Genomic DNA, 12,516 nt, shown 5'->3' with positions numbered 1-12,516 from the left:
GGCAGTGGATGTGGGGGTGGTTCTAATGAATGAGGGTGAGATGTGGAAGATTCCGGTGTTGCTGTTTGCTGATGATACAGTATTGTTGAGTGAAGAAGAATGAGAGTTGCAAGATTTGGTGAAAGAATTTGGGACAGTGTGTAGGAAGAGGATCTGAAAGTTAATGTAAACAATAGTAAAGTTATGGTGTTTGAGAGGAATGAAGTCACAGAATCACTGTGAGGTTGGATGGTGAGGATATAGAGAATGTGACTGCATTCAAGTACTTGGGTAGTGTGATGAGTAAGGATGGAACTTTTGGGGATGAAGTGCTTGAAAGGGTACAACAGGGAAGGAAGGCTGTTGGTTCACTGAAAGCAGTGATGAGAAATATGGAGGTGAGTATGGAAGTTAAGAAGGCACTGCATGATAGTATTGTGATCCCTACCCTGATGATTGGAAGCAAGGCATGGACCTTGCTAGAGGGGAACAAGTCAAAAGTGAGAGCAGTGGAAATGAGTTACTTGAGAGGTGCATGTGGAGTGACATGGAGGGACAGGTTGACGAATGAAGATGTGAAGGAACGTTGTGGGGTGGATGTGGATGTGGTTGAGAAGATTAGAAGAAATACACTGAGGTGGTTTGGACATGTGGAGTGAATGGAGAATGAAAGACTGACTAAGAGGGTGTATGTAGGTGAGGTGGAGGGAGGGGAAGACCGAGGATGAGGTGGAGGGATGGAGTTGAGAGGCATATGAGGGAGGGAGGTGGGGGGAGGGTAGTCAAATGGTGGGTGACAAAGCAACTTGGAGGCATTTTGTCTGTGGCCACCCTGTGGGATTGGGGCATTGGGCTATAGATAGATAGACAGAACTCAAGGGCGAAGTGGAGCCAACCGCTCTCCTCAACGAGGAGGAGGCGTCCTTGGAAGAGATGAACACCTCCAAAGCTGGGCTGGATTTTTAGACCCTCCCCTGTCAGTTCTGGCCCTGGCAGAGGCAAACTGCAACCAGCTCAAAATGCCAGTCTATACAAAGATCAAGCTCCAAGAAGTCTCTGTTCCGCTCCTGGTGGACACAGGCACCATGTGATCCTACCTGTACACTTATTATTACTGTACCATAAAAAACAGGTAGCCTTTGAGCCCCTCCAATCCTCGTCCACTGACCTCATCAGGGCAGGAGAATGAGCCATTGGCTCTGAGGGGCGAAACTTGTAGTAACGATCCCCAGAACCGTACACCCATGCTAACCACCCGTTCACAGTGTTCGACTTCAAGTGTACAGTATACAACAGCTACCTGGGGCTGGACCTACTGCAAAAGCTGGGAGCCACCACAGACTGCCACACAGGCAGCTCCGATTTGGGGGCAGCCCGCATGCAGCTGGCCTACACACAGTGGTACAGGCTGTCACGAAAAAAAAAAACACCACCGTGCCCCCTTACCACAGGCCTGGGTACCGCTAAATAACTCGGCCCAGCAACCACTGTTCTCCCTACAGATGGACCAACCATTTGCCGCTAACTGTTTGCTTTCCCTAGCCACTGTTCCCCCTCACCTCAACGCTGTTAGAGTCACGAATGTCACCGACAAACCCTTCACTCTCCCAAAAGAACTAGTCATAGGAGAACTGGAGATGTTCGACACCCTTCCAGAATCGCAGGGTGTGACAGGCATGGCCAACCCCAGCACCCCCTCCTTGGCCCACATTCACTCTCACCTTCCCCCACAGCACCAACAGGACCTGGTGCAACTACTCCTCCAATAACAGGAGGTTTTCACCTTGCATCCGCGAGATCTGGGCTGGACCGAGGTCTTACACCACCACCCCATGCACACTACGGGACCCCCATATGCCAGCCATCATGCCAAAAAAAAAAAAAAAAAAAAAGCCAAGAGGATGAGTCAGGTCCGAGAAATACTCAAAGAGGGGATAATAGTACCTTCCAACAGTCCCCGGTCTTCTCCCATAGTCCTGGTAAAGAAGAAAGATGGATCTCCGAGGTTCTGCGTTGACTACCGCCAACTTAACGACCTGACCATAAAAGACGCCACCCCATTTCCTCGTATTGACAACTCCTTAGATTCTCTATATGGAGCATGGTGGTTCTCCACCTTACACCTGCAGTCAGGCTACTGGCAGGTACCTATCCAGTCCAAACACCATAGCAAAACCGCCTTCTCCACAAGCAGCAGCCAACTACAAATTTAACGTCCTCCCCTTTGGCCTGCGTAATGGGCCGGTCACCTTCTCGCACCTCATGGAGTCAGTTCTGCGAGGGCTCACCTGGAAGACGTTATTCACTTACCTGGACGATGTGATCGTATTTGGTTGTACCTGGAAGGAACACCTTGACCACTCAGGCCAGGTGCTGCACTGCATACACAAAAGCGGGTAAACTCAAACCGTCTAAATGTGACCTGGCCCGAGAGTCTGTCACTTTCTTCGGCCACGTCATCTCACGCGAAGGGCCCGCCCCAGATCCAGAAAAGCTGCAAGCGATCACAGAAATCACCCCACCTACAGACGTCAGAGGAGTCCATGCTTTCTTTGGCCTAGCCTCCTATTACAGGAGATTCGTCCAAAATTTCGCCTCCAACGCAAAACTCCTACACAACATGACAAAGAAAGAAAAAGACTTCCAGTGGACTACTCAGAGGCTGGAAGCCTTCAAGGCACTCAAGCTCTACCTCACCATAGTGCCAATAGTCACCTTCCTGGATTATACCCAGCCTTTCCGACTATATACCGGACTCCTTAGTCAAGAATGGCGCCGTCTTTGCCCAAGTCTGGGAGGGCAAGGAGCACATCATACCATGCGCCCGTAGGACACTGACACCATCGGAAGTCAACTACGCTGCCATGAAACGTGAGTGCCTCAGTGTGATCTGGACACTGAAACACTTCCGATCCTACCTGCTGGGCACCTCACTATGATCACCAACCACCAATCCCTACAGTGACAATCCCAGACTGCCGATGTCCTCTTAGTATGGTTGAGAGAAACCTTGGAGGAGTTCCATTTCGACCTCTCATATTGTCCCGGTAAACTCCACACTAACGCTGATGCCTTGTTAAGGCTTCCCCTTTATTTGCTCCTCGAAATGCAGAAAATGGGACACAGCGCACCACAGAACACCCTAATGCAACAGTGGGAGACTAGCCAAAAACCGGCATGGATGCCCCACCATTTCTTTACCAAGCTGGCGAGGGTAGGAGACCACCTTTATACCCCTTCTGGTAATGTCGTAATGGACCCAGAAGAAGTGGATGACCTCCTGACCCACTTTAACCATGGGAACAGGATCCACCTCGGGCAGCAAAAGTTGTTACAAACTTTTAGAGACATCTATTCGACGCCACATCCATCATCCGCCACCAAACAAGTCATAGAAGCTTGTAGGGCCTGTGCCCTAGGGAAGGACATCTCTCAAACCCCGGGACCCACTGGGCACTTAACAGCCACTCGACCCTGGCAGCTGTTGGCTGTGGACATCATGGGCCCTCATCCATCAAACACCGCAGTCCGATTTGTACTTACCTTTGTAGATATCTATTCCAAATTTCTAGTCACCTGCCCCGCCAAGTCCAACTCCACTGTGGCAGTCATAGAGGCTCTCATCACTGATGTGTTTCCTTACTTCATCCTTCAGCAGGCCCTCCATTCAGGTAATGCCCCGAGATTCTCAGGCCAAGTCTGAGAATGACTGTCCCAGCTCCCACTCCTCCCCTTACCATCCCCAGGGAAACACCACCTGTGAGAGAACCCATCAGAGCCTCGCTAACCAACTCCAGACCCAGCTAGTTGCCCTGGATAGCGAGGACTGGCCCTCCCAAGTGAAAGTCACACAATGGGGATGAACACCTGCCCCCGAGCGGATGGTATCACGCACCACGAGCGCATCTTTGGAAAGCCCCCGCAACTACTCCCATTTCGGCACTTAGCCCTACCACTTACCAGCTCCACTGCCTGAGATCCACTCTCGCACCTTATGAACTGGCTCTGCCATATGCAATCCTGCAAGGAGCTACCAAAAGACAAGACTTCACCAGACAACCCTTATCAAGTAGGCCAGAGAGTCACGGCTGCAAGGTTGCCCCTCAACCACAAGCTGCAAGCCAAATTCTTGGGCCCTTTAGAAATTACACGCATGCCAAATTGTTACCAGGTCATCGTTGACTTTCATGGCGAAGCCAGGGTCTCCCGCAACCAGCATGTAAGATGATAAAACCCATTCCCGAACAACCAGACCAACACCGAGCCTGGCGGTGAAAAACTCCTATGTCACCCAACACCGTCACCAACCGACCATGATCCCCACAGACCACACCTCAACTTTTCACCCCGTCCCTCCCCACGTGGAACCACCACCACCTCACTCTCTGCCTCCCCACCCGCTCCATCTACTCTGCCAACATCTAGTCCTACGACCCCAGCCACCCACCCACACCAACCAACACCAGATCCCCAAACCCATGCTCCCAGCCAACCACCCCTTCGCCCCATCCCTCCCCCAAAACCACCCCCTCACCCCACCCCTTCCCTAACCCCCCCCCAGCACCGCCTCATAGGTCTAAACTCACCACTTCCACCCCGCTCTGTGTTTCCGTCCAGGGCAAGCACACTGGAACACAGGAACTCATTCTGTGTTGTCAAGCTGCCTCTAGCAAACTAGGGGGTGCCGCATGTAGCAAGCACACTGGAATACAGGAAATCCTTCTGTGTTGCCAAGCTGCCGCTAGCAAGCTCAGGGGTGGTGCATCAAGCAAGCATACTGGAACAAAGGAACTCCTGCAATCCCAAGCTACCTCTAGCAAGCTTGGGGGTGCCACATCTAGCAAACACACTGGAACACTGGAACTTCTCCTGTGTTGCCAAGCTGCATCTAGCAAGCCCGGTTGTGCTGCCTCTAGTAAGCACAAAGTTGACAAGCCCTCATCGCTTCTGGTACTGATGGCTTGATCGGCGATATGGGTGGTGTGGCGGTTCCGGGCTAGAGGGACTTCCCACCGCAGAGTGCGCCGGGTCCTTGTGTACTTGTTGGGCGAACATTTGTATCCCTGTGACTCGAGGGTGGCTGCACGTATTATCTCCTGCCCTCTTTTGAGCCAGAACTGTGACAGATCTTTCAACCTGTTGTGTTGGGACCCTGGTTATTTTACAAATGATGCCTGGTGGTCTAGTGTGTTAAGACACTCTTTTTTGGCATATGCCCTTTTCACCACCCTGTCTACTGTACTGTATATCCAGTCTCTCCTCAGGACCATACCATCTAAGCAAACACTCTTTTAACTCTCTTGTCCATGGACTACCTTACTTGCACCTTACACAAATCACATTTCTTCTTATCCTATCCACTCTCAACAAGTTTCTCAAGAATCTAATTTCCACCACTCTAATTCTTCACTTTTTGTTTTCACGCCACTCAATAGTCACACCCATACGTCAATGTAAGACTAACTATCTATCTATCTATTGTCTGACGCCTCAATCCCGTTTGGGGTGGCCACAAACAAATCGCCTCCAAGTCACCCTGTCCCCCGCCATTTCACTGCCCTGCTCCCAACTCACACGCCCCTCTCTCATATATCTCTCCACCCCATCCCTCCATCTCATCCTTGGCCTCCCCCTCCCTCTTCCCCCCTCCACCCCACTCACATACACTCTCTTCATCAGTCTTTCACCCTCCATCCTCTCCACATGGCCAAACCACCTCAGTGTGTTCCTCATAATGCTTCCTATCACATCCACATCTAACACTCCATGCAATCCTCATGCAGCTGCCATGCTCTGACATCTATTTTGTATCAACTCAAACATGTTGAGCAACCTTTCTGTCTGGCCAGGCAGAATCATCAACTGCAGTCAAGCAACTGCCCCAACAGGGCCATCCCATGCAATGGACCAACGTCCCCCTGCAGCAGACAGTACATTGTCACAACGAGGTGCACAAAAGTGTGTGGAGGTTTGCTTCCTGGGTGGATGCCACATTTGCATCTCCATCCAGTTAACAGAAGCACCATATTAGGCTCCACAGCATCCAGTTATCTGGTTACTACCCACCATTGTTAATGGGACCCTGGGTTACAGGACACCATTAGGCTTGTCACTTAATGTCTATCTATCTATCTATAGCCAAACACCATAATCCTGTAAGGGGTGGCTGTTTGTCTTTGAGTTTGTGAATTTATGGGGAGGGGCACTAACCTTCTGCCAACCCACTTGTTGACATGCAGGGAACACATGTGGGTTGGTTATCTGGTTACCACCCAGCAATGGAAATGGTTTTCTAGTTTACAGGAAACCATTATTCTTGTTACTCAATGTAAAGCCACCTGAAATGGAAAGAAAAGTAATACAGAAAAGATGGGAGAAACAGGAAGAGAGGATGGCACACAGAAAAAGGATGATAAAGGTGAAAGATGAAGTAGGCAACAATACATCAAGTGAGTGGATGATGGTTGCCACCACCTACCTCCAACTCAAACATGTAAAAATAACAGTAAGAGCCTGCCAAAGTAGGTAACAGAGGTTTAGACTGGACAGAACAAAAGAAGTATAAAACATGAAGGCTAAATAAAGTATAATAATGTGTCCAAACAGTCCTCCATGGACAGAGGTGGTAAGGGTAACCACTGAAAAGCACATCGTACAGCCATACAGTGCCATGTACCAAAACAATTAAATATGTACCAGAAACACTAATGTTGCAAAAAGACAACTCCCACCAAGAGGCAACTGAAGCCTGACTGAGGGAAAAAAAGCAGAAAACCATTGCTACAAAACAAACAACGTAGAGGCACAAGAAGTGATGCTGATGACTATCAGTGTTATCTATTGAATTAATCTTCATTACAGATGCTATGGCCTAGCTAAGCCAGCTGGCAGGTTACAGCTTAACTTAATAGATGCAAAATGCTTGAAAATTCTTTTACTTATGACACTTTAGGGGGACAGTTTGTACGATTTTCATAAGCATTTTTTTTGTTTTTTCACTTCTCACCTTAGCTCTGTGACTGACTTGACATGGTGCCATCACACCAATGAATTTCATGGTCATTGTAAAAGCTGATACAGCTTTTTCTTGTAGCTTGGGGGGAAAAAAAAAATGGGAGGGGGGGGGAGCTTTCCCCTAACTGGATAAAATCCTGTGGCAACCAAAACAAGTATCTGCTCTCCAAAGCAATAAGGCAAAGTAGATTCTAAGTTAAAACAGGCTCTAACCCTTTGTGGGACATTGATTTTCCTTGGCAAGATAAAATACTGTAATCCTGACAAACCTATATAAAAACCTTTCATTGGGTATCTACAATATAACTGCTTATGTATAATCTGGATGAAATGCTATATGACATTTAGTATATCTGCCTTCAAAGTTTTCATGAACATCAAAGTCTAAATTACTGCTGATGTGCATGTGAAAATAATACATGGCTTTAGCTTTAACACTTATAATGTCCTTGGTCTGGCTGGTACCTCATACACAAACAGGTCATGGGAACACAGAACTTTGAGATTGCTTCCTGAGGCTGCCTGCTGCCCCTCGACTTCCAAAACACTCACACTTTCTTCACCATCCTGCAAAAGATGATTAAAATTTAGAGATAGACATATGGTATGCTTAACACCAACATGTAGAGAGGAAAGCAAACTATAAATTTCAATGAACAATTATAGAATGCTTCTGGTTATTAGATCTGATCATGCATCTCACATTACAGAGTGCTGTTAGGAACAACAATGTGATATCACAAATGAAATATGGTAAAACACTGAGGGTCTACTGTCCCTTTTAAGATTTAAATTTTAAGGCATACTACAGACAGACCATCATTCAAGTGCACTACCACTATGCTACTTGTCATGATTCTCTTACCCAGCACTAACATTCACCAGTGTTTTAATACTCAGTTTCTTAAGTCTACAATTCTTTTCTTAAAATACTGTACATACATTTACATTCATGCACAGAACTCATTATCTGCATGGGTTTCCTGTGTTACCTATATCCTGATAGTACAAACTATCCTGTCAACATTAACTTAGCCTTAAACCCATCTTTTCATGATGACTGCTGAAACTGTAACAAGAGATTAACAGTATAACATGGTGCTAGTAACAAAAAAGGTGCTATGGGAAGTATACAGAGCTGCAGTATTATTTTAATTCTACCACTGAGCTATGAGAGATAAGTTGCAAAACTCTGAAAATCTCTGCCAACGTGACTGAACTAAATAATGTGCCCAGAAAAATTATCCCCAACACTTTACACAGCCTAATTCCATTACATGTATTATCTGGATCTTTGGGGGCAAAATATCACTGAGTAGTGGGATTCCATGACCTCGCCAGTCCATGTGATGGTATCCTACAATCCTTAGTTCAAGCAACACTGAAGAGGTACACCTTCAGTGATGGCACTGATACAATCAGGCAGCTCCACTGTTTGGTTATACCTGTGCTAATATTTCTATTTCCCTATCTTCCAAAAGAAGGATGGACTGCAGAAAGCCAACTCGAGTCTTCAGTTCACTGAGTTCATGTTTCATGTAAGCATGAGAAAATCATCATCAACAATGAAGTGATACCTGACATTACACTACACAGCCTGGTGATAGACAAAGGTACATTCACAAGGTGACATTGATATAACCAGGCAGCTTCTCTGACTGGTTATACAAAAGCATCACAATTCATTGTATACTGCAAGAGGGAGGGAGGCAGGCAACTTCAGCTTCCTCCTCCTCCTGATTTTGCTCTTCCTCTTCCTCCTTCAAATGCTTATGCTCCTCCTCTTCCTCCTTCATTTGCCTATGCTCCTCCTCCTCCATCTACTTATGCTCCTCTTCTTCCTCCACTTTTTCCTCCTCCTCTTCCTGCTCCTCCTCCTCTGCTTCTGCCTCTCCTCCTCCTACCCCTCCTGTTCTTCCTCCTACTGCTTCTCCTCCTTCTCTTACTACTACCACTACTACTATTGTTCCTCCTACTGTTTCTCCTCATTCTCCTCCTCCTGCACCTCCCTGTTCCTGCTCTTCCTCCTCCTCCTCCTCCTCCTGCTCCAGCTTTTGCTCCTTCTCCTCCTCCTCCATGTGCTTCTGTTGGCATTCCTCTTCCTGTTCATCTTGATCCTGCTGCTCCTCTTCTTGTTCATCTTGATCCTGCTGCTCCTCTTCCTGCTCATCTAGATCCTGCTGGCTTTGCTCCTCTTCTTCTCCCTCCTCCCTCTCCCGCTCCTCTTCCTGATCCTCCTCCTCCTCCTCTTGATCCTTCTGTTCCTCCTCTTCCCTCTCTTGCTACTCTTTCTGATCCCCCTTCTCTTCTTCTTGATTCTTCTGCTCCTCCTCATATTTCTGATCCTCCTCCTCCCTCTCCTGCTACTCTTTCTGATCCTCCCCCTCTTCTTGATCCTCCTGCTCCTCTTCCTCCTCCACCTCATACAATTCCTGCTCCTCTTCTTGCTACTCCTCCTCCTCCAACTCATCCTGCTTCTGCTGCTGCTGCTGCTCCTGCTCTTCTACCTCCTCCTGCTCTTCCACTTCCACCTGCTGCTCTTAATACTTCTGTTCCTTCCATTGGGGGCCTATCCATGCTGTTCATCCTGTTCCTCCTCCCCCTTCTCCTGCTCCAACCCTCCTCCTCACTCTCCTCTTTCTCATGTTCCTGCTCCTGCTCCATCTCTTCTCCTCCATCTGCTCATTGCCCTTCTCCTACTCTTCCTCCTCTTCCTGAGATTCCTCCTGTTCTTCCTACTTCTAATCAAATCCTGCTCTTCTTACTCTTTCTCCTCATTCTCCTTCTGCTCTGCCTCTTTCTCCTGTTGCTACTTTTCCTCTTCCTCCTCCAGCTTCCACTCCCACCTCTCCTTCTCCACCTCCTGCTTCTTCTCTTGCTCCTCTTCTTCCTCCTCCTCCTCCTGCTCCTCCTTCTCCTCTTCTTCCTCCTGCTTCTCCTCCCTCCTGATCCTCCTCCCCCTCTTCTTCCTCCTGCTCTTCCATCTCCATCTCCTGCTGGCCGTAGCTCCTGCTGTTTTCCTGGTCTTCCTGCTGCTGTTCCTCCTTCTTATACTCTCCTCCTCCTTCACATGCTTCAACCCTCCTCCTCCTGCTTTACTATCCTTGTCCTTGACAGAATAGTTACTTCAGTTATAACCTATCCCATAATCAACATCCTCGAATGGACTAGAAGGTCTGCTGCTGTCTGTTTTCCTTTGTACTCCTCTGTAATCCTCTCTCTCCTACTCCTCCTGCTGCTCCCCGTCTCCTCCTCCTGCTCCTCCAGCCCTTACTCTGGCTCCTCCTCCTGCAACTGCTCCTCCTCCACTTTCTCTTGCTGCTGCTCCCCGTCTCCTCCTCCTGCTCCTCCAGCCCTTACTCTGGCTCCTCCTCCTGCAACTGCTCCTCCTCCACTTTCTCTTGCTGCTGCTCCTCCTCGTGTTCCTTTTCTTCTTCTTCTGTTGTTGCTCCTCCTCTTGCTCACTCTCCTATTGCTCCTCCCTCTCCTGCTCCTGTTCTTCCTCCCCCCACTCCTGCTCTTGTTCTTCCTCCCCCCTCCTCCTCCTCCTCCAATTCAACTTCCTGCTGCTCCTGCTCCTCTTTCACTTGCCCCTACTCCTGCTTTTCCTCATACAGCTCCTTCTCTTCTTGTTCCAGTTCCATGTTCTTCTTCTCTAGCTTATCATCCTGTTTCTGTTCCTACTTCTACTCTTCCTCCTATTCCTGTTCCTACCTCTACTCTTCCTCCTATTCCTGTTCCTACTCCTACTCTTCTCCTGTTCCTACCTCTACTCTTCCTCCTACTCCTACTCTTCTCCTGTTCCTACCTCTACTCTTCCTCCTACTCCTGTTCCTACTCCTACTCTTCCTCCTGCTCCTCCTCTTTCACCATCACCATCTGCTGCTCCTGCTCCTTCTCTTACTCCTTTTCCTTCTGCTGCTACTGCTCCTGCTCCTCCTCCCCCTACTCCTGCTCTTCCTACTGCTCCTCCTTCTGTTCTCTTTCCTGCTTCTTCTTCTTCTTCTCCTCCTCCTACTCCTTCTCTTGCTCCTGCTCCTCCTCCTCCATGCAGTGACAACCATCACCCACCCATTTGATGTAGTCTGCCCTCCTGTCTCACTACTTCTCCCTTTCCTTCCTGGCACTTTTATTACTTTTTTTTTTTTTTTGGGGTGGGGTGGGGTGGGGTGGGGTGGGGTGGGGTGGGGTGAGGTGGGGGGTGGCACTTAAAGTTGCTCTACACCTGCTGCCAAGCTTAATGTTCCTGCAACCAAGGAAACCACATCCAACACTGGGTGGAAACCACATAACCAGATCACAGGGTACTGCTGAGCCTACTATGGTGCCCCTGTTAACTGAATGAAGACATACGCGGCATCAACCCAGGAGGCAAATTTCCTCACTCACTATGATGAGGTGTGGTCAACCACAATGGAAGATAGGTTCACTGCACAGGACTGCCCAGCAAGGGTGGTGGCTTGCCTGTGATTACTGGGTCTGTTTGGCTAAGCAGATTAGAAATGATCAACCCCAAAGCTGTTGCATGTCTCTCCAGCACCTCTAAAGTCATGAAATTAGACACAAACTAATTGCATATATGAACAGCAACATTCAAGTGAATGTTATTTTGATTGCAGCATTTTTTTTTTTTTAATACAATACTACAGAGTTTTCATGAACATGAGAGATGAAGTGGTAACAGGTCAATTCAGCCCCCAAACCCCGTCCATCCCAAAGTTGTTCTGGTTAGGTTAGGTTAGTTTAGATCAGGTAAGGTTAGTATGGATGAAATGGATGGAGACAGATTGACCCAGGAGCTGGAACAACCTGAAATCGGTAATATAAACAACATAACAGGGTGCCTGTAGGGCTGCTCTACAAGTAGTGCAATACACCATGTAGGAACTGGGCACCCCCGTATGGCAGACTGAGTTGGATGATGGACGATGGACCTTCCCAGGATGAGCTGCAGGGAATTATGAGGAGGTTTGGCTCCAAGGTATATGCTGCTTCTGTTTCACTGACAGTGTACAGCACCACCACAGGTAGGCTCCTCATTGGCTCCTCCTCAGTAAAAATGGAACACCACTATATGATGCTATCCAACCTAGCTGACTGAATGATGACTATTTTCTTTTTTTTTTCTCTTTTTTTTTTTCACTTTTACATAATACTTCATTTCTAAAATCTATCATGGTAGGTAAATGACTGTTTTCTAGGAGGGGGGGGGGGTCAAATGATAGGGGATAAAAGGGGGACTAGTACTGTTAAGTGGTCAACATATTCTCCCACAATCTACATACAGTACTTCAAATACTCTAGAAGAATATCTGCCCTACAGAACATTTTTTGCGCACACTTTCACGTGCAACTTACTGCCATGGCAACCAAATTACACGAGCCAACAGTGTATCTGAAGGAATAATATGCTAATGAAACATAAGATGCATAAAAGATGGGGTTGTCCAGGTGCTTGAAAACATAAAAGTACATATACAGTATGCAGGCTGACTGAGACAAAATGAAGGTTCAGTGTGAGAC

General features: G+C 47.9%; 1 protein-coding gene across 1 annotated transcript in view; it reads right to left on the bottom strand.

Moving 5' to 3' along the window:
- Positions 1-7,405: 7,405 nt before the first annotated feature.
- LOC145392238 (zinc phosphodiesterase ELAC protein 1-like) overlaps positions 7,406-12,516 on the bottom strand; it is a 66,669-nt gene continuing 61,558 nt past the window's right edge. The window contains exon 7 of the mRNA XM_080266702.1: positions 7,406-7,560. Coding sequence (XP_080122828.1) covers positions 7,432-7,560 — 129 coding nt within the window. The 3' untranslated portion in view covers positions 7,406-7,431. The remainder of the gene's footprint in view (positions 7,561-12,516) is intronic.

Source organism: Coenobita brevimanus, chromosome 21 (genome assembly GCF_032717465.1).
Source record: "Coenobita brevimanus isolate Jiangsu-jjx chromosome 21, ASM3271746v2, whole genome shotgun sequence".
NCBI classification, from domain to species: domain Eukaryota; kingdom Metazoa; phylum Arthropoda; class Malacostraca; order Decapoda; family Coenobitidae; genus Coenobita; species Coenobita brevimanus.
This window is presented reverse-complemented; position numbering and strand designations above follow the sequence as displayed.